Here is a 21,336-nt window from a genome sequence, read left to right as displayed (position 1 = left end):
GTGTAATATTGTGATGTTATAATAATAAAGGAACCCCAGTTAACCTTTCTTCTAGTCAGATGCTGTTATGTGAACGGATGCAACTCCCGTCCAGGTAAATGGTAACTGAGCAAGTAGGGGGAGAGGAACACTCGAAATAGGGAATAACCTTTACACAGTGTGATTTGGCCATTCTTGTGTACCACATGAAATATAACAATTGCATATGAGACATCCGCAGTAGGTATTAGATGTATGAGAGAAACTTCCCAACAGAGAGAGAGAGAGCTGAAGGTATTCATAGGAAAGTGATCGTCGTTGTGTAGCAGCGTTAATGAGAGCATTGACTGCGGTCAATGTGCGTACCCACAGGATTGTGGCTTGAGTGAGCACCAGGAGCATACGGTGTGTAGTGAGATCGCCTCTAGGGAAAACGGCGTTAATGAGAGCATTGACTGCGGTCAATGTGTATGCCCACAGGATTGTGGCTTGTGTTTGTATGAAATAGTGAGAGCACTGGGAGGATACAGTGCATATACCCACAAGATTGTGGCTTGAGCGAGCACTGGGTGTAGTCAGTGTGTAATGGTAAGTTATCGGAACTGCCCCCTTCACTATGAGTAGGAGGGTAGCATAGTCTGGGTCTGAGTTGCTACGAGACTATAAGGTATGAGTGTGGTGTAGAGCATGGACGTCCTTAGTAATCAGTGAGTATTCCTAGTAATCCCTATAGATTTAGTGGTGTTTTTGATGATATGAGCTTGTATATTGCTAATTCCCCATCCTCAGGTAGGTACCCAGGTGCCTGGATAGATGGGTCCTGAGGAGGGAGGTGGTTACGTTTCGGCTGGGTTAGTGGTGTTCTAGTCTGATTCTATCTGGTCCGAAAAATCCGTCGTTACAAGGGGGCAGGGTAGAAGCACCCTGACCCGCTAGGCCTGCTCAGGGGGTCCCACAAGGACCCCCAGGGCCCCCCCCCCCAATTCTTTTTTGGATTTCTTTTTTTTTTTTTTAAATCGCGGGGTGCGCGCACCGTGCGCGGACCCTGCGATTTGAAACCAAAAAGGCCTAGGGGGTCAGGGTACTTCTACCCTGCCCCCTTTTTGAGTTCTACACGTTTGTTTTTCTGCTTTCCTGTGCCTCAGTCTACAGAGGCACAAGATGGCTGCCAACAATTTCTGTTTTGGTGTGTTGACAGACATTGGCAGCCAATCAGCATGCAGCTCGCGCACGCGCAAGAACAGTGCAAGGACGGTGCGCGCACGGGCGCGCACCGTGTCCCGCCCATAGATATATTTTGAAAAAAGTCGATTTTCTCAACAATTACTGGAGGGATTTTCACCAACTATACAAAAGGCACTTCTGTATACCAGGCTCTACCATTTTGCCAAGTTTGTAGTAATTCCATTCAGCCGTTCGGGCTGAAGCTGTGTCTAAAGGTCCTATGGAAAATTGCATTGGACTCCATTTCACATTCAATTTTCTCATAAACTACTGGAGGGATTTACACCAAAACATACAAAAGGCACTGCTCCATACCAGTCCCTACCATTTTGCCAAATCTGGTGTAATTCCGTTCAGCCGTTCGAGCTGTAGCCTTGTCAGAATGTCCCTATGGAAATTAACATGGGGAAAACACGTTTTGGGAGCCCCCTTTTTTTCTCGGCCCCCGCTTGACGAATCCCCCCGAAACTTTCAGGGAAGGAGCGGAGCGCAGCGAGGCAAATTTAAGGAAAATTACAGGCAGATCCCTCAATCGGCGCCAAAGTTATTCCCAATAGAATGTTCGGCATTTCCTATGGTAACTAGGTCCTAACTATATATACCTACTGGCTATCGCTATATATATATGTTCTGCTTAGCAAGGCGACTGGGTTCGCCGAAACGCGTCTGATTGAGGCACTTACGATTCACTTTATAATGCAATAAAAAGAATTCTGCTGCAAGCGAAATACCGACTGGAGTGTCCGTTTCTCCCTTGGGGCTACTGTTCAGTATCCTGTTGGAAGCAACTTCCCATCCGCAAGGACTAGCAAGCAGGTGACGGTCCACAGGATCTGATCGTAGGTCTTTATTCGGTCAGGTTTCTGGTATAAAAGACAGCAATGACGCGTTTCGGGCTCGAGAGCCCTTGATCACATGATATATACTATTTTTTAATTTTCTCCTTCTCTGGAGAACACTTTTTCCAGTGGATAAAATCCTCATGATAGACTCTATTGTTAACTTGCAAAACTTGTTAAATTTTACTGTTGATTCTTATGACTGAGGTATAATGTCTACTTAATTTTCATACCTCCACCCCCCCCCTGGAAATGACAATATTGTGTATATGATCGTATACTTTAATCAGTAAAAATATGAAACCACTATTACTTTCTGTTGCTTGATAAGCCAGCTGAATCCGTGAAATAATAAACTATGTATGTATGTATTGTTAGCCAGTTTTATCCCTCTAAATCTATTTGCAACCTGTCATATTTCCAACCTTGATTATTTATGTTGCTGTTGAATTCCTTCTAAAAACGATTTTCACCTTAATTCACATATAAAAAGCTCAGAATTTTGCTCCTAAGAATTCAGTCACCTCCTCTGATCTTCTGGTGGCTTTTTCCTTCCATGCTCATGAGAAATAGTATGGCATTATGAATGCATCTGTTTGAAACTTGCCACCCTGAATGTAAATTTAAATCACATCACAATTTCATTCACGTGGGCGCCGATGGTATAAGTGGCGTGAGCAGCTAGCTCCGTGCCTGACCCAGCCGATTATCCTGAAAACTGCCTGGGCTGCGGCGGTAATTGCCGAGACAGACGTCGGAAGGATTGCAGGGGCCCTCCCGCCCACCAAGGTGTCGTCCGGTGACTCAGGGCGCCCCTAAATTGAAGTTTTGTTCCCGGAGGTGCTGCAGGAGGAGCGGCAATAAAATGGTGGCCAGACTCGCCCGGGGGAGCTAGACTGGGACGCCCTGCTCGCCGTGTGTTGGAGCTAGAACCTGCAGCAAGATTGCGGAGGGGCGCAGCAAGCAGGCTGCTGCTCCGCATCATCGTCCGATATTATTGCGGGCTGTGGCAGTTCGCAAATCGACAAAGCAGATGGAACGATGAGGCAAGGGGAAAATTAAAATGGCGCCCTGACTATTAGCTGCCTTTGTCCCACGGCATCTGGAGTAGTACTGACTCGGCGACCATAGCGGCCCAGAGGTGAGGCACCGCTCATACCACTGACGGTGCCCAGAGCAAACAGAAGCGCTGGAGCTGGCTCGCGAGGTATCTCTGAGACGCTGCAGGGGCTGCAAAGGCGAAGTGTGCCCGTGGAGGTCCTGGCTGGGAGACTTGGTGGCCAGGAGAATATCGAGCAGCAGAGCGAGTGCAGCGGAACTCCAGTGCCGGACAAGTGGACGTGTGGCGGCTAGCGGACCCTTCCTGGGGCCACCGGTGAGTGAAGTGGTGCGGGCCTGGTCCTGGCGCTGCGGAGGTGGGGGCGGGAGCAGGCTCATAGCGCTGAGCAGCTGGGGGTCGCGGAAGATTGAATAGGGAGTCATGTGGTAGGAGTGCCTGAGATAACACCTGGAAGCGGGCAGCGGTGGACTGTGGGGCGCACCCTCCAATGTGTAATGACAGCGGCTGTGACAGGAGAGAGGGGAGCAGCCAGTGAACAGCTGGGAATTAACGCGCTACTACCCCGAGGGCAATGATGGGAGCACGGATCAGTGGGATCCCTTAAGTACCGGCCCGGAGATCTAGAGTCCTTCGCGGGAGTATCGGAAGTATTGACCAAGGAGGGGAGTGGCGGATGGTGCGGACCGTGATTGTGGGAAGAACACTGGGACCTAGGTGACCACTACGGAGAGAGGCTGGGAGCCGGAGTGCCTGGAGACACGTTGCAGGGGTTAAAGTTAAAGATTGAAGCAAGAAGATAGACGGTGGTCTGCGTTGTGGGTGCGAACAGTGAAGGGCTTCGGGCATGTGGAGCGATAAGCCGTGTGCTGTGAGGGCCCAATTGGTAGCGCACGACGCGACCCTGACATTAGTCCACGTGGTTGTTGGCGGAGGCACTGTTTCGCAGGACGGGGTCGGTTGGCGAGGAAGGGGGCCACTTATTCACCTGCGATGAAACCCAAAGGTAGAAAAGACGATGCCGTGGACCACGAAGGAGCCCATGGGGAAGGTGATGACGCTGAGAGCACGCTCTCGGAGCAGAGGCTGAACAAACGCCTGGATCAAATCCTAGAAGCCATAACGGCGACGAAGGAATCCCTCCATCAGGACATAACTGAGGGCGGACCATTCGAAGCTAACCGATAGGGTCAAAGAAACTGAATTGGTCATTCAGGACCTAAAACCAGCAGTGGTAACGGTGGAACGTAAACTAGAAGATGCACTGAGGCGCTTGGAGACTCTGGAGAAGAAGGCTGAGGACTCTGAAAGTCGTAATCGACATAACAACGTGCGGGTAGTAGGCCTGCCGGAAAAAATAGAGGGAACAGACATGATTGATTATCTGGAGAACTGGTTCAGGACGACTGTTGCCCCGGAGGGCCTCTCCACCTTCTTCACACTTGAAAGGGCGCATAGGGTCCCAGCCAAACCACCCTTGCCGGGCCGCCCTCCCCGTCCCGTGGTGGCCAGAGTCCTTCATTATAAAGATAAAGATATCTGCTGATTCAAAATGCACGCTCAACGGGGCCTTTCCAGGTGGACAATAGCACTGTAACGATCTTCCCGGATTACACTCAGGAGAAACAAAGGCGTAGGGCCTCGTACTTGTTAAAAAGGAGCTTGGGGATGAGGGCATCCAATATTCACTCCTATTCCCAGCCAAACTGAGGGTAATACTGGATGGGTCGACGCAGTTTTTCCTAACACCTGAGGACGCTTGGTCCTGGCTCGAAAGATACAGGGCAGGCACGGATCGTAGGGCTAAGGGAGAAGGAGGACAGTCCAGGCCACCGCAGATGCGCCAATCACAGCGCCTCCGCAAGAAAAACAAGATGCAACAGGCCTTCCAGCGCACAAAGATGGCAGCTGATAAACAGGGGGCTCTGGCGGCAACGGCAGCGATAACGGGTTCGCAGCAGGAAGACTCGACCAGAGGAACGGAATCCGATGAGGACAGGAGATGCTCTGGCACAGAGCTGTCGGATGATGATAGCATCAAGGGCCCGGAGGTGACACCCAGATCGGCTGATGACTTGTAGGTTGCTTCACTCTTCGTAGGAATCATTGCTGGAGAACTGAGCATGGTGGTGCCGGAGGGCCTGGTAACGACTGTGAACTTCATAGCTGTGCCATCTTACTGCAGGGCATTAAGGGCTGGGGCTGGGGCAAGGACCACCCACCCATTGCCTTTAAGGCAGACTGTAGTGGTTACTGCAGGGTAGCACTGTGTGATTTGTTAGGGTAGTTTGGATGGGAACTGATAATGCGTTATTGGGACCTGTTCTGGGGGGGAGGGCTATGGGTGTTTTTCTGGGTGTTAGGTGTTTGAGGTTCAGTGGGTTTGGTGTGGGCTGGCAAAATGTGAAGGAGGAGGCATGGTGGGACTGTTGCAATGGGGACATTACCTGAATTGAAATGTATCACATGGAACATACGTGGATTACATACAATGTCAAGGCATCACAAGGTGCATGCGTATTTGGTAAGGAGGGGAATCCAGATAGCGTTGCTTCAAGAAACCCATCTTAACAAACAGGAGTGTATTGCGTTACAGAAGAGATGGCGAGGTCAGGTGTTTGGCACTGCTTACTCTGCTTTCGCCAGGGGGCTATTGGTGTGGGTGAGGGCGGGGATTCCGTTCCAGGCCACAAATACTGTTATAGATCCAGAGGGCAGGTATGTGGCGGTAGAGGGGAGATTATATGGAAGAGATGTGGTATTATGCAGTATATATGCCCCAAATACGGATCAGCCCCGATTCTTTGACAACATTTTGGGGAAATTGGCACATTTTTTGGCAGGTCAGGTGATAGTGGGGGGAGATTTCAATTCGCTCACTGATGTAACACTAGATGGGTCGCACCCACCATTGGTTGATTCCCAGGTCCGCAAGATTGCGAAGAAGAGGGCGGAGTGGCAGAGCAGGTGGGGGTTAACTGACATATGGAGGGGGCACCACCCTGAGGATAGGGATTATTCCTTTTTTTCTGCGCTCCACGAGCTGCATGTTAGAATTGACACTATCTTATGTACCCAGTCACTAGCACCCTTGGCAACACACTCGGAGTACTTGGCTAGGACCATCTCCGATCATAATCCGCAGTTGGTATCCTTTCAATGGCCGCGCATGAGGGCAGTGGTCCCCACTTGGCGATTACGTCCATACACTCTGGAGGACCAAGCCGTTAGTTCCGAAATCCAGGATGGCATCGAACGTTATTTCACTTCAAATAGGGAATCTGCATCCACTAGAGGAATGGAACGCATTTAAGGTAGTGGTGAGAGGGTTGTGCATAAGTAAACATTCAGGAGAAAGGACAGTGTTGTTAGCTGATGTTAAAAAAACAGAGGAGGCGCTGCGGGAGATAGAGAAGCAGAGACCGGAACAAAGGGAACTACAAGAACGGCTTTTGGCGGCTAAGGAACTAGTGGCGACTGAAACGGAAAGGTTGCGCAGTTACGATTATAGACAGTATATGGTGAAGGTGCATGCTGAAGGGGATAAGTTGGGCTCGCTTCTGGCGAGAATGGCAAACCCGAGGTCGGGAGGGTGCCCGGTTCTAAGTGTACGAACTGAGTTGGGGGACATGCTCTACTTTCAATCTGCGATCCTTGCGCGCTTCCTGCGATACTACACAACACTTTACCAAAGTCACCTGGAGGCGGAAACGCTGGATATTGAGAGCTACCTGGCAGGGATTCAGCTCCCGCAGTTAGAGGAGGAGGATGCTGAGACTCTGGGTCAGGCTATCACAATAGCTGAAATTAGGGGAGCAATCAAGCAAATGGCCAGGAACAAGACCCCGGGGGTGGATGGCCTCTCCATAGAATTTTATGTGAAATACATTGATATCCTGGCGCCCCAGTTGCAGGAGGTATATAATGAGGTGGTAGAGCTGGGCCAACTGCCAGAATCCATGAGGGAGGCGCTGGTTGTCCCCTTGTTGAAACCTGGGAAGGAGGGTAGTGATGTGACCTCCTATAGACCGCTGTCTATGCTGACAGTGGACTATAAAATACTGAGTCGCATATTTAGCCACAAGACTGCTGCCCCACATGACTGCTTTGGTCCATGAAGATCAGACAGGGTTTATACCAACTAGGAACACCTCGAGCAATATCCGCCGCCTTATAAGAGTACTAGGGAGCGACCTGGATGCGGATGTGATGCCGGCTGTGTTGTCCGTAGATATAGAAAAGGCGTTTGACAGCCTAGAATGGGAGTATCTCTATAAGGTGCTAGAGAAATTTGGATTAGGCGAGCAATTTAGACGTTGGACGAAGGTCTTGTAATCCTTGGCTACTGCTAGAGTGCGACTGGGTTCAGTCGTATCATCAGAATATCCGGTACCGAGGGGAACGAGACAGGGGTGCTCCCTATCACCCCTACTGTTCGCGCTAGCAATTGTACCTTTGGCGGTCTACGCCAGGACAGGGATAGCGTATGGTGGCCTGGTGTGTGGTGAAATTCCGCACTACATTTCATTATATGCTGATGATTTGCTGTTGTTCTTAGAAGATGCGACAGTTGCACTGGAGGGGGCGGTGAGCATGTTATCGGACTTTGGGAAGTTATTGGGCCTTAGAGTGAATTGGACTAAAACATGTCTTTTCCCTTTGAGGGCAGATATGCCCCAGCCGCAACTGGCCGCTGATTTAATATGGGAACGATCATGCTTCAACTACCTGGAAGTTCGGATTTACCATGGGGCGGACGATATGTTAGAAGGGAACATAGGATGCTGCATAAGAGCTCTGAGGGGCTGTATGGCGTTTTGGGCAACCCTGCCCCTTTCGGTAGTGGGGAGAGTTGCGCTGCTCAAGATGGTAGCTCTGCCACGCTTGCTCTACTATTTCCGTACACTGCCAATATGGGTGCCGCCTCGGTTTTTTCGGGAATTGTGGACGCTCACCATTGATTTTTTGTGGGGGACCGGGAGGCGACGGGTGGCACTTGATACGCTGTTGAGGCCGAAGTCGGAAGGGGGACTAGCAGTTCCTAACTTCGAACTTTATTATTTGGCGGCGCAGCTGCAGATCCTTACACAGAATGTAGCGTGGGAGTTTAGGGGCCCGGACCAGACTCGTGGGTCGGGGATACAGAGGCATGTCCTCTCATATATTGTCATGCAGCAACAACTGGTGGTTCGGAACTTAACCCTAGAAGAGAGGACCCTGAGGATGTGCTGGAAAAAAAGCCAAAAGAGGGCAGGAGTAGCACACCGATATGCACCCGAAATCCCTCTGGGCATGTTGACGGCATTGCCGCACGGAGGGGACTGGTCCCAGCTCCCGGAATGGGAGGAGATAGGGCTGCAAATGGTGGGCGACTTATATGCTGATGGCGAGTTGTTGCCCTTTCAGGCAGTGCAGGACCAGTTTGGTCTTCCTGACGGAAGTTTCCTCTTGCACATGGCTGTAACGACAGCGATGCGGAAACATTGGAAGACAGGGCAGTCAGAACCACGAACCACGATGGCATGCCAATATGTGGTAATGGCGGCAGGTACGTTCAAGGCAATCACCTGCCTACATTCCCGAATGTTACACGAAGGTCTGGAGCCCCTGACGGGTCTCAAACAGAAGTGGGAGACGAATGTAGGGAAGCCCATCCCGGACACAACTTGGGGTCGTATCATGATGAGAACCTGGAAGGGGTGCATAAATGCACGGTTTCAGCAAGTACACTTTTTTATAGTGCACAGAGCTTACCTCACTCCGGGGAAGATCCGGAAATATTTCCAAGTGCAGGACGCGGCATGTCCTAGGTGCCTAACGCCTGATGTGGAACTAGACCACATGATGTGGGATTGTCCGAAATTAGGGCCCTACTGGTCTGAAGTGGAGGCGCTTCTTAATGAAGTTACTGATAGGCAAGTGGAATATGACATGGCGACTTGTTTGTTACTCTGGTTTCCTCACAGGAAAACAACCAAGATAACTAGTAAATTCATTGATCTAGGTCTCATTTTGGCCCAGAGGGAGATAACCTGGCATTGGAAATCGAAGGAGGGTCCCTCTAGTAGACGGTGGGCGAACGTATTACATAAATGGGCTCGTAGTGAGGGCACGGTCAGACTACGCCAGGCAGCCCGTACAGCTAATGAGAAGAGTTTAGAGATGGCACGTGCGTGGGAAGAACTAGTGCGAACACTGGGTAACAGTCTGGCACCAGTGGAGGACTAAGGAAGGAGGGTTCTGAAGGCAGTTCCATGTAAGGCAAGGAAATGATAAGTTGCGATCCTACAGGTTTCTTCTTTTTAGGAGCTGAGATACTGAACAAAGACCCACACCAGCAGCGGATTGGGGGGGAGGGTTTGGTTTGAGTAATCGGGGTTCCTACTGTTACTATAGGAGGGGTTGACCTCTAAGAGTTAAATATGTGGATCTTGGGGTGATACAATCGGACAAGTGTCTCCCTCCTGAGGGGGTGGTAAATAGAGTTGGTTTTAAAATGAGGATTATGCTAGGGAAATAGAGGGTTGGCACTAGGCCGCTATGGTACGCTAGTAGTACCTACCAGTACACACCATGTGCATTATAGGACTGGTTACCAGATGGGATTTGGAGATGGGGGAATAAAGAAAAGCAGATACTAGATAATCCTGCTGAGCAGTGATCGCTGTTTCATTTATGAATAATTGGGTTTGACACCGACTTGCTGTCGCCGCCCAGCCTCCGGGATGTGGGCTGAGTGGCTGTGTTATGCTTGATCCATGATAGCTACTGCACAATTTTTGATGGCGGGACGCCGGGAACAAATGGTTATATATTTTCTAACTCTTTATAAATATAGCAATTCCTTGGCAACTGTGGGGTCCTTAAGGATATCAGGTACAGTGGCACAATAATGTGTGAGCCCAACAAATATAGACTAATGCAGTGTACAGGAAAAATTAACAATAAAAGCATTTACATGAATATAATTCATGTATTATAGGATATACATAAGCATAAGTTTAAAAATACAAAACTCACAGGTGTTGTTACAATTAATCACAAAAATTTCAACATATACTGTCCATATTATTTAGATCAATTTGCATACATAAATAAAAGCAAATACAGTCATAAAAACAACCAAGTGGGTTAATTAATAGTCTCTACGCGCGTTTCGGCGTAACAAACGCCTTCTTCGGGAGAACAACTTGAAGATTGTAAAAGAAAATAATATACATATTACATAAAAAGATATATCCGGTCTGTTACACTGCAATGATTCACATAAGCTACATCGAGTGAGAAGAGGCTAAGATCAAATTGTGAAGCTGGTAAGTGCCAAGGAAAGGGAGATAATCCCATCACCAAGCTGTAAGGATATAGTGAAAATATAATAAAAACAAGAAATCATAAAGAATAAAAGAATCTGAAAGGTCAGGGATAAAGTTAAGTATATGTAAAATCCCAAGGTTTTCTTGTGATAGTGAAAATGTAGTAAAGATAAGAAATCGTATAGAATGCAAGAACCTGTAAGGACAGGGATAAAGTTAAGTATATGTAAAATCCCAAGGTTTTATTGTGATTTGACCTATAAATCAACAAATCAGAGTGGATCGAAGTCGAGAGGTAACTGACGGGCCCTTACCTAGAAATTCGTGGACAAATGCATTGAATACCAGGAAGCAGATAGCTTTAGGTATGGTGCCTGAAAGGATAATAAAAACACACGAGAATGTTATTACTGTGGGGATGGACAAGTGAGACGATATGCAGTGGCAGAAATTTGCATATCCTACTATATTACCTATCGGCAAGCTACTATTTGAAGAGCCGAGATTCATTCCCCGTCTGGTAGAACAAACATGTAATGGGTGGTCGCAGCACAGCGAAATTAATTGGATTGAAATTATTTTCACTTCGCCTTCAAAAACAAGTTTTAGTGGCAGACAAGTATAAATGGAAATGATGAGAGCATTACATCTCAATTTGAGAGGCTGAGGTAAAAAACATTTTACATCTATGCAAAATTAACAAGCATACTCTTGGTATTTTCAGGGAAAAGTGACCTGACAAAATAAAAGCCTACTAAATTGGCAGTTATACATTCTGCCCCTCTGTTCTGTAGATGCAGTTGCGATTATCAAAGTATTGCTTTGCACTTTTAACATGAGCTAGTCATGTTGCTGCATTAAAAATATTGAGTTTAAATCAGGTGTGGCAGAGAAACAAGCACATAGTTTTTGTTTATAATCCTCCCACATCAAGGCAAATAACACAAGAGCCCACAGGTCAGACCCATGAACAAAAGGATGAAAGTCTTTAGAGTGGTCATGCAGAAAAATCCTATGGTTAAACACTGAGCCAAGATATTCTCAGAGAGCTTGCGAAACGGCAAGGAAGCTATGTTCATGGTCTGCTGCCCAAGTCAATGGCTTAGGTGTGTTCTGCAAATAAAGGCCAATAATAATTTAACAAATAGTAAAAGTTTGGAATCCAGTGGCAGCAGTACCCAGCCGTTCCTAAAAATGTGCACTCCTGTTTTCGGCTGTTCAGAAGTGGTACAGCCAAAATGAATTTTATGCACTTAGTGTCCAATTGTCTCCACCCTTTCAACACAAGGTATCCTAAGTAGAAACCCACCTGTTGAACAAATTTGTTTTGTATCAAGGGACACCCTATGTCCCCAGGCAGCTAAGAAACTCAGTAATTTTTACAGTATCTGTGGTGTAGTGTTCTTTAATAGTGCTGACCTAAAACAAATAATTTATGTTCTGCATCAATGTCGTTCTTTATTGACATGTACGAGTATCATATTCTCCTTGCAATACAAAACCGTCAAAATACCCCTAGGAGCCTGCGTGAAACAATAATAAATATGTAGCGGATCTCAACATTAATCCTAATTCAGACCTTTCTTCTAGTTTATTGGAGAAATGTTGGTCTGTCTACACCTTCTGCATTTTGATTAGTATTTTGTTCTCCCTGTCCTCCTTTTAACTGTTCGTATTGTTGTGTCAAAAGTACTGCTTTGAATTCTGAATGAGGTGGTGTAATTGGACAGTGTATTAAAGCCGGTTTCATAAATTCGCCCTTTGCTGCCTTTGTATCTTGTGCTTGTTCCCTTATTAATAATATTGGTGATGAACAGTAATGAATGGACTTGAATATGGTTACTGTCCCTGTTGTGTTTAAAGGTGTTGCAGTATTGCTTAATGACGTGGTTCTTTTTAATGACGTGGTTCTTTGACTAATTTGGGGAAACACTGACAAAGCCGGTAGGCATGCCTTAATTAAAATGAACCCCCCTTATATTGTGATGCAGGACCCAGTAGGACTGTAATGTGATATGAGGGTGTCACCAAAGGTATTTCCACCTACCTGATGTACTTCTTTTTAATCTAATGCATGGTATTTAGAGTGTGTGTGTTTAATAAACACTCTTTTCCTTTTTATAAAGCAAAAACACTGACTGATTAATGATTTAAGGAGTTTTGTTGTGTTAATTGTACAATGATTACTGGCCCACACAACCTTCCTTTGTTAGACCTTGGACGGCTCCGCTTCGCTACTCAGAGAGAGTCAAGTAAAGAATGGGGTGCTTGGTTCCCAGTAAAAAGACAATAACAGAAGTATTACTTGTGAAGGACTTCAATTCTTTGCAACCAGAAACCTTTATATGTTTGATCAGAATGGGGCCTGCAATCAGTACCATATATAAATGATTTTGCATTTTTCATTCTGAGGCTTGAGTAAGTATGTTTTCCAATGGAGTTAGTTTCATGCACCCTCTGTGCATATAGTGTCGGTGCTCTCCCAATCGAGTGCTTGTAGTAATTAGTATTTGTCAGTTAGTTGCTCACATTCACTATTAGATTTGATTTCTGGTCCGTTAAAAACATCACTCAGCTTCTGTGGCCCTGCCCTGTTTTGTACACTGTGCATACTTAAAGTTTAAAATTCCCACTGCTCAAGAAGATCAGGCTTTCCACCTTCTGGGTAGAGGACGTCTTAATCTGTCCTGAGTATACACTGCAGTACTGATGGCTACATTCCAACACACAGTGGTGTAGTGCCTTGAGGACCGCTATGTTCGTAAAGGTGGATCCCATGCGGACAGTTCTCAGATAAAGAAGTAGACTATGGGCTGTCAATGTTGTTTGTTTGGTACCATCCATTTTGCATTCTCTATTTAAACCAAAAGATGTTTACCGTCATTCATGAGGATCCCCTGCATTAGCTGTACAGAGATGATTTCTATTATGTTCCATTAAAGATACAGCGTTTTAAGGGAAGGAATATGGCTTTGAAAGATGCATATCCTGCTTCGTATTCTCACTACTTGGTGTTTTGTTTTTGAAGGGTCTGTACACTGAAAGTTTCACCTGAAAACCTTGAAATCCAGTGAGAATGTACAAAATGTCACAATGGCTATAGAAAGTGTCACATGTCTTTCTTAAACATTGGAACCTTCTGATTATGGGTTCCCTTTCCTTAGAAAAATCATTGTTCTCCCACTAGAGAAGTAGAAACCTGAAAGACATTCTAGTCCATATGAGGGATAGCCCTAGAATAGTTGCCCAATATGACATGAGGACCATGTGGGGGTTCCCAAGAGTGACGGGGAATTTCTTTTGTGGACAGTGTAGATAGTGTTTGACCTCCAACAACATATATTATATCTTTAGACCAGTGATTGGAAAAAACTTGTAGTTTGAAAAGACACACAAACTGCAACTCTACACACATTTGTATTATCACATGCCATTTATGATACACAGGCATGACTTGTAGAAAGGTAAACATCCATATCCGGAAACATAGGAGGAATCTGAAGTGTAGAAAAATTACAACAAAAATGATCAGTCACTATCTAACAGTGGGCCGACTTGAAATAGGTAGTGTTGGAAAAACTGAACGTGGGCGCTAGGAACCCTGAAATGGTCTTTTTCTAGAAAGAACAATATTGGGTGTTCAGACTCAAAATACACATTAGAGGATTGAACAATGATATCCATGGGAGGGTGTGTTGAAGTGAATCCCATTGTAGTGCATTTTTAGCAGGTACCATTATTGACCTCATGGAGGACATTGGAGTAGAGAGTGTTGGAACCCTTGAACATGCCATTTCTGTTGAGTGGATCTCTAATACATACAGATGACTCGCACCAGGCTATCAGGATAGTGAGGGCTGATTATGGGAATATCCTTAATAATTTGGGGCTAGGGAAATCCATATTATGGTGAATACAAGTCTATCAATAGGCAACCAGTATCATAAATTAAAGAAGAAATTAGAAAAACGCCATCCCGTGGGGGGTGGGGTGTGTGTGTTGGAGTGTTTCTCCTTGTAGTGTGGTAGGAGCAGGAACCTTCTATGACCTTACTGAGGACATTAAAGTAGAGAGTAGAGGCTATCAAAGGCTATCCAGTATCATAACTGAAACAAATATTTTTTATAAATGGTTGGAAGTCATAATACATTACAGGTCTATTGTGACATAACAGTCTTCTAGGTCTGATAAATGGGCAAAGGATGCTTCACGTACGAGAACGACATCGATAGACTACAATTTGAATTCATACTCCGTCAAGGGACGCGTTGCATCCACAAATGTCATTAATTAACTGCTAATGTGGCTCTGCATTTGGTTAGATGTGTACGCAGGTTATTTGATCTATGGCATTTGAACCGGAAATAGCTTATAATAGTGTTACAGGGTGCAAGGCTGCAACTTCTTCAAGATGCAGATGCCAGGGGGCAAAAATAAGCAAATCGCCTGTCAGGTCCTTTGACGATGCAAGTACTTTTACCTAGGAGCAAGGCTAGTAGTAAATAGTACCACTATAAGACTTCTAACGTACACGGAATGTCTATAATGTTTCTACGTTGCTTCTGTTAGTGACAGCAAGGCTGACCACCCTTGAGCTGCCTATGGGACTAAAAGCAAATGTGAATTAACTCGCACAAATAGGCACGTTTAGACCATGTGAAACAATCACAAGATATTGTGCATTCTTTTTCAGAACGGCTACAAAATAACTACTATTGAATGTAGTCACATTTGTTGGCACAATATGTATTGCTGCATGGTGAATTGTCCACTTCGTTTTTGCCTCTGCACTGACAAACAGTCACGTAGGTAGATGTGCACTTGCGTGTAGGAGTTACAGTTGAGTCACTTAGGTGGAATACACTTACATATAGATTGTAGTGGAAGTAAATATAGTCACTACAAAGAATTGGGACTGACAGATATGTTCTTTTTCTTGCCCACAGGAACAAGCCTGGGGAAATACCTCTGAAGGTTGAGTAAGTGTGTGGCGTGCAAGGCTGAATGAGTGAAGGTGACTAATATTGTAACTGGATAGGTTGAATTGTTAGTAGGGACAGATATATATTGGTGGTGATGAAGAAAGCCAAAGTCTCCTGTTGAGAGCATGCTTGGGTTGAAGCATTTGGACCAGAGTTCATGTAGAGCACTTAATGAGACTTTTCAGGCATCAACAAATGCAATTTTAATCGAGCTTGGAGGCCGTGAGAAATAAAGATTAAAAAAGGTGCAACGTAAGGCAATTTTAATAAAGTAGAACCCCCTCCCTAAAAAATAGGTGTCACCATAAGTGCTCCATTGGATTCTCCAAGGTGTAGCCCACCCAGGTATGTTTAGAATATCTGTGGTATTTACTTGATGATGAAGCATGCCACTGGAGTGAAACCAAAGGGGTTGAAAGACCTTAAAATAAACGAATAGATTTTCTAGGGAGGACTAGTGAGACTCCACCATAAGTTGTGGATACCCCTTATGCTTTTGTGGTAGTAAGCTCAGAAGCAGGGTGCTCACAGCGATTAGCTTCTTTCTCCCTTCATTTGATTTAAGCTGTAGAAATTATACTCTCTTTGGCAGAAAGCGTGCACACATGGTGTTGGAGTACCTGGAAAAGCTTAGTCTGAATGTGATTTACTGCCTGTATTTTTTTGAGTCTAGTTGTGCCGGGTGGGTATGTAGTCAGAATCGTTGTGTCTATTGCTATATACTGCCATTCCAACATCTGCAGTTTTTCTTGTTTTTGTGCATGAGCTTATAAGATGTGTTTTGTGTGCACTCTGCCATGTTGTACCCTGTTCTTGCTTTATGTGGTGTTGTATTTATTTTGTTAAGAATGTGGGCCATGTGTCCTATATTTGTCTTTCTTTCATGTGTCTTTCAACGTGAGCCTGTGAGTGGCCATTCAGGGTCTATTAGTGAAACAATGATGGAGGTAGTATTTTATTGACTATGTGATTGAAATGACAGTTGAGAGAGTACACGTTGTTTTGAGGATGGTATGCACACTGTGTCTGTATGTACCTTGAAGGTTAACTTGAAAAAAGGACTTATGAGCATATCACCTACGTCTAAATACATTTACACAGCAGCTTGTTCTATAACTTAGTAGTGACTTATAAACTTAACCAAAAACAAGCAAAATCCACACAATGTGTTTACTTGTTTCAAACCTGACATTTTAACATTGGAACATATAATTCTTTTTTTAAAGAACTGTTTGAAACCGTGGTAAAGAGGTAACGAAATCTTGATTTTCTCTGTAAATCCAGGAAGACCTGGACTCAGTGTCCATGTGTTATAATTCCTACAAGCTATAACTGATGATTGCATGTTTTAACAATTTGGGATTTGAAAGAGACTAGGTTGAACTGGAGCACTGCAATTACATTCTGTGTGCTTCAGTGGGGGTGGGGCGGACCAGGAGGCCATTTAAGGATAGGCCATCTAGAGGCATAGGTGTTTGGTGAGTGTAGGTGTCTAGTGATTGTGCTAAAGGATGTGATAGTTGCATGTTTTAATAGCTTAAGGATTATGTAGTTAAAATGAGACTGAGGTAAACTAAATATGACAGCTGTGTGTTGTGGGAGTGGGGTGATGTGAATACGAAGAATGGATCAAGCTCAAGGAGGAGGGGGATCTGAGTAATGGAGACTAAGGTAAAGGGGAGTTGGGCAATTTCTTTTGACCAACTTTTGATCTTGACCAGTTCATGACAAGCTAAATATGCTTTATCCAGGCCACTGTGAAACCACAAAGTGCCATCAAGATAACATTTGGAGACTTGCCTTTAGGTTCTACATAGCATTGGCAGAAATTTAACAGGATTGGCGAGAGGCCCAAACCTAGCATACTCCGAATCCTGAAGATACGGTTGGATCATGCCCCCCTGATAGGGTCTGTGCCAAACCATGCACCACATCCATGTTTCCTGACTCTTAAAGTCTGTTGTGTCATATTCCTTAGATTATGAGATCTAAATGCGTTTCTGAAATTCAGCACCTAAAGGAGATGCCTTCTGGCACAAAGTCCTAATCAACCTTGACTGTGTTAGTCATGAAGAGATTGAAGCTCCTCATGAGCTTGCAGATTCTGTTTACATTTCTGCATTAGTTTGAAAAGGCCAAAAAGGTTAGGAATAGCATATATATATTAGATGGGTTTTAGGGGTTAAGAATGTTAATTTGTTAGGAGCTTGAATTTAGGTGGTCTATTCGATTCATTAGTGGCTGACACATCCTTATAGAGTGGTATTTAAGATAGATGTGAGCATAAGATTAGGAAAACAGATATTTTATATTTTTTTAGCATGAAGATAGCACTGCACAAATGTTGGTAGAGGTTATGACACCTTTGTATGTTACTCATCTGTTACACAGTAAATTCATCTGACTAGTAATAGGATGACCTTCCTACTTGCCCCCTTCCACACACCTGGCTAAAATGTTAGATCAAGCACAAACACAGCTGAGAAATACTGATGATTTCATGTTGGAGCAGGGAGACCCTGAAACATACACAAATCTCATTCATATACACATGTAGGTGGCAACAGAGCAACAATTCTTACTTTCTTACACCATAAACCAAGAAGATTCATATACCCTTAACTTGAAGTAAAACAAGAACGCACTACTTCTTCCTTCTTTCACAAGGAGGCCAGACAAGTTCAAGCACGACAGGTATATAGGATTGTATTTTAGGTGAAGAAGGCTCCTTTACTATAGCAATTAGAAATTTGGACCTTTGTCCTCATTGATGGGCCTTAGTCCTCGTTGATAGGCACTGGGCCTCCTCGATGGGCCTTAGTCCTCCTTGATAGGCCTTAGTCCTCGTTGATAGGCCTTGGTCCTCGTTGATAGGCCTTGGTCCTCGTTGATAGGCCTTGGTCCTCATTGATAGGCCTTGGTCATCCTCAATAGGCCTTGGTCCTCATTGATCGGCCTTAGTTCTCTTTGATAGGCCTTTCCTTCTAAGAATACCCTTTCTTTCCTATTGTATATTTGTGACTTCTGTAGCTAGTAATTTGCTAATGAAAAAACTTGGCCTCAGTTGGGAAACAGCTACTTGATGCAACCACATCTCTTTTGACACACAAGAATATTGAGACAAAAGGCAGTTTTTGTCTTTTTGTTGCTATTGCACCTGAGCCTAAATTACGTTTTGCATTTTATCTGCTCCCAGTCTGCTTTAACCCAATCTGGCCTGTTCATAGTTTATCCGAATTTACTGGTGGTTAAAATAGAGACCTGGCAAAAGTCGCATAAAATTGCAGTATTAGTCGGTTCTGGAACCTTGTTGATTTTCATTGTGTTTATAGCATTATTCACCATCTTTTTTCCCTGGTTTTCTTTCATAGAGACATCGTTTTAGTAGGCAACATTAATAAATTATCTATTGCTTAGTATTTGTATTGTATAGACAGTTAAGTACCTCCATGGGTTCTGTAGTGTAGTAAAACTAGATATGTGGCCTTTATTTAGAGGAATATTGGTTTAATAAGGGGGAAATCTCATTGTGTCATAAATGGACCACAATCAAAAGAAAATTGAGTGGCGCTGGAGTCATCTAAGATACACCCACAAGTTGTTTTGTATTTTTCTTTGACACTAAAGTTTGTTACTGTTTCTTTACATTCTTATTTGTTTCTTTTCAGTTGAGCTAATGCAGACCACAACCAATCACTCAGTTCAGCTAATGTCCTGGGCCAGTATAGCATCCCTGCCTCCAAAAAAGAGTGTTCCAGCTTCTACCCAAGGAATGCCTTCCTCCAACCATCCTCTCAATAAAAGAGAAGACATTCGAACACATAAGGTAGGTATTTTGGCTGTGAAAAAGTATTGTAAATGAAATGCAAAGAGCTGGTTTTAAGGCAACACAGTAGCAACTTTCTTAGCACACAGGAAATACCTGACACTTCCTCTAACTATTCATTTCTCCAAAGTGAAAAACAGGAAGAGAGGTAATAAAAGAAGTAGACGTAATAAACAGATCTCTGGGAGGGAAAAACTTGCAACTCAGAAAATACTGAATTCCATACAGGCCAAGGCATTAATAAAGGAATCTAGAAAAAAGTAATGATTTGAAATCCAGGAAATAGAAGTAGTACAAGGCAGCTCTTCCCGAGCAAGCAACAAGCTGAAAGAAGTGAAGCTGAGATGCGATGAAAACTAGCTTCAAGGGCTCCTCTTTTATAATAGAAGGTTAGGACCTGGAAGCAGTTTCACAGAAAGGACACAATATCATTGTCATCTTGGAAAGGGAAACACATTAGGAGGAATATCCTATCTGAGGAGTGTATCCTAATGTGAAATATATGTGCTGGAATCGCTTGTTTCATATGGTTCCGGAATGGAGTGCCAGAGACTGAGTAATATAGGACAGCAGTGAGGAACAAAAGACCGGGAAAAGTGCAGAGTTGGTAGTATACCTTCTGTGGCAACCCCAGAGAGGACCAAACCACTTAGCGCATCCACCACCCCACAATACGCTGCAGGGTGTTAACAAAAACAAGCAGCAGTCATGAGCACAAAGACCTAGAAGGCAATCAGCACATAGAACTTGATGTCAGCAGCCAGGGACACAGAACCAGAAGGCAACCACTGCAGAAAACACTGTGGAGCTGATTCTCAAACGCGTTAGAGCACAGGAGGTAGATCTGCAGGAGTGCTCTTTTACATACAGTTTGCATGCATTTGTGCCCGAAACATCCAATTTCCTTTTAGTATGATTGCTACGAAAGCCCAATGTTTCTATCTGTACTAATTGTATATAAATACTTATTTTATACTATCCCCATTTTATTGCCATTTTCGATGTTTTGGTGCCAATTCATAAAAGCACGTAAGATTGCTTAAAAGAGTACTACAGGAGTGTTGCTGTTTGTACTCCAAATTACCTTTGTGAATGGTCTCGAAAGAGCTGAGGAACGTCTGCCTCGTCACTGGGCATTTGACAACTACACAGGTATGTTTATCCTCAGTACCTTGACTTGGATCTCCGGTGTTTACAGGTGAGGCTGTTGGAGCGCTCGCTGATTTGGGTTTCGAGCGTCTGCATGGTTGGCTGGCGAGCCATCAACTTCGATCTTCCATGCATCCGCCGCCAGATGCCGAATGCCATGTCACAATAGTGGGTGGATTGGCTCTTTTCCAGTTCATAGTAATAGCACGTTTCGCTAAGAATAAAGCAAGACCTACAAATTCCCCAGGTTTTTGAAATTTTGAGGACGTGGTAAAAGACCCACTATGCAGGCCTCAAAAAACCCTGGATGATGCATCCTATAGCCCGAGATAATACATACACAACCCGGGGCAATAGGAAGGCAGCATTTGCAGGACCACACCATATGAGCAAAATCTGTGTCATCCATAGAGCAGTGGGGGCAACAAAAGGAAGCCCTCGGGTAGATTCTGACGATCCTGCTAGGTGTAAAATAGACTGTTCAATATATCAAATTGTATATATTCAAAACACATGTTGCACAATAGTTTTGATGAGTATGTGAACACCTTCCTCCATTCTGAATTATTCAAGGGTCGAGCTACATCTGTCTCCCACTGAGTGCAACGTTTAGATCGGGGCACATCCGTATACTGTATGAAGGCACTGTAAAGCCATCTAATCAAACGCCTAGCATCTCTCATTGTATGCAATGTTCAAATCACTTCATGGATGTGTACGTGATTGCTCGTATTAATGTGCCATTGGGTCTCTGTTGCATATTGTATTTAACCGTGGATGAGAAATTGCCCAACAGGAATGTCACAATCACCAACGAGCACAACAAAAATTCAACATTAAATAAGAGCATTATATTTAATTGTATTTTATTTCACACGAAGCAAAGGAACTGGCCTGAGATTCCAAGCTAAAAACTCTCAACCAGAGCAATGATGGTAAGCCCTATGCCAATACAAAACTGTCTTGG

At 44.5% G+C, this 21,336-nt stretch overlaps 1 protein-coding gene across 1 annotated transcript in view; it reads left to right on the top strand.

Moving 5' to 3' along the window:
• Positions 1-21,336, top strand: part of SECISBP2 (SECIS binding protein 2) — a 405,025-nt gene that overhangs the window by 58,810 nt on the left and 324,879 nt on the right. Inside the window, exon 2 of the mRNA XM_086961140.1 lies at positions 19,063-19,220. Coding sequence (XP_086817266.1) covers positions 19,071-19,220 — 150 coding nt within the window. The 5' untranslated portion in view covers positions 19,063-19,070. The remainder of the gene's footprint in view (positions 1-19,062; positions 19,221-21,336) is intronic.

The sequence above is a fragment of the Lissotriton vulgaris genome, chromosome 3_1 (genome assembly GCF_964263255.1).
Source record: "Lissotriton vulgaris chromosome 3_1, aLisVul1.2, whole genome shotgun sequence".
Taxonomy (NCBI): Eukaryota; Metazoa; Chordata; class Amphibia; order Caudata; family Salamandridae; genus Lissotriton; species Lissotriton vulgaris.
Note: the sequence above shows the minus strand (reverse complement) of the source record. Positions and strands in the feature narration are given on the sequence as shown.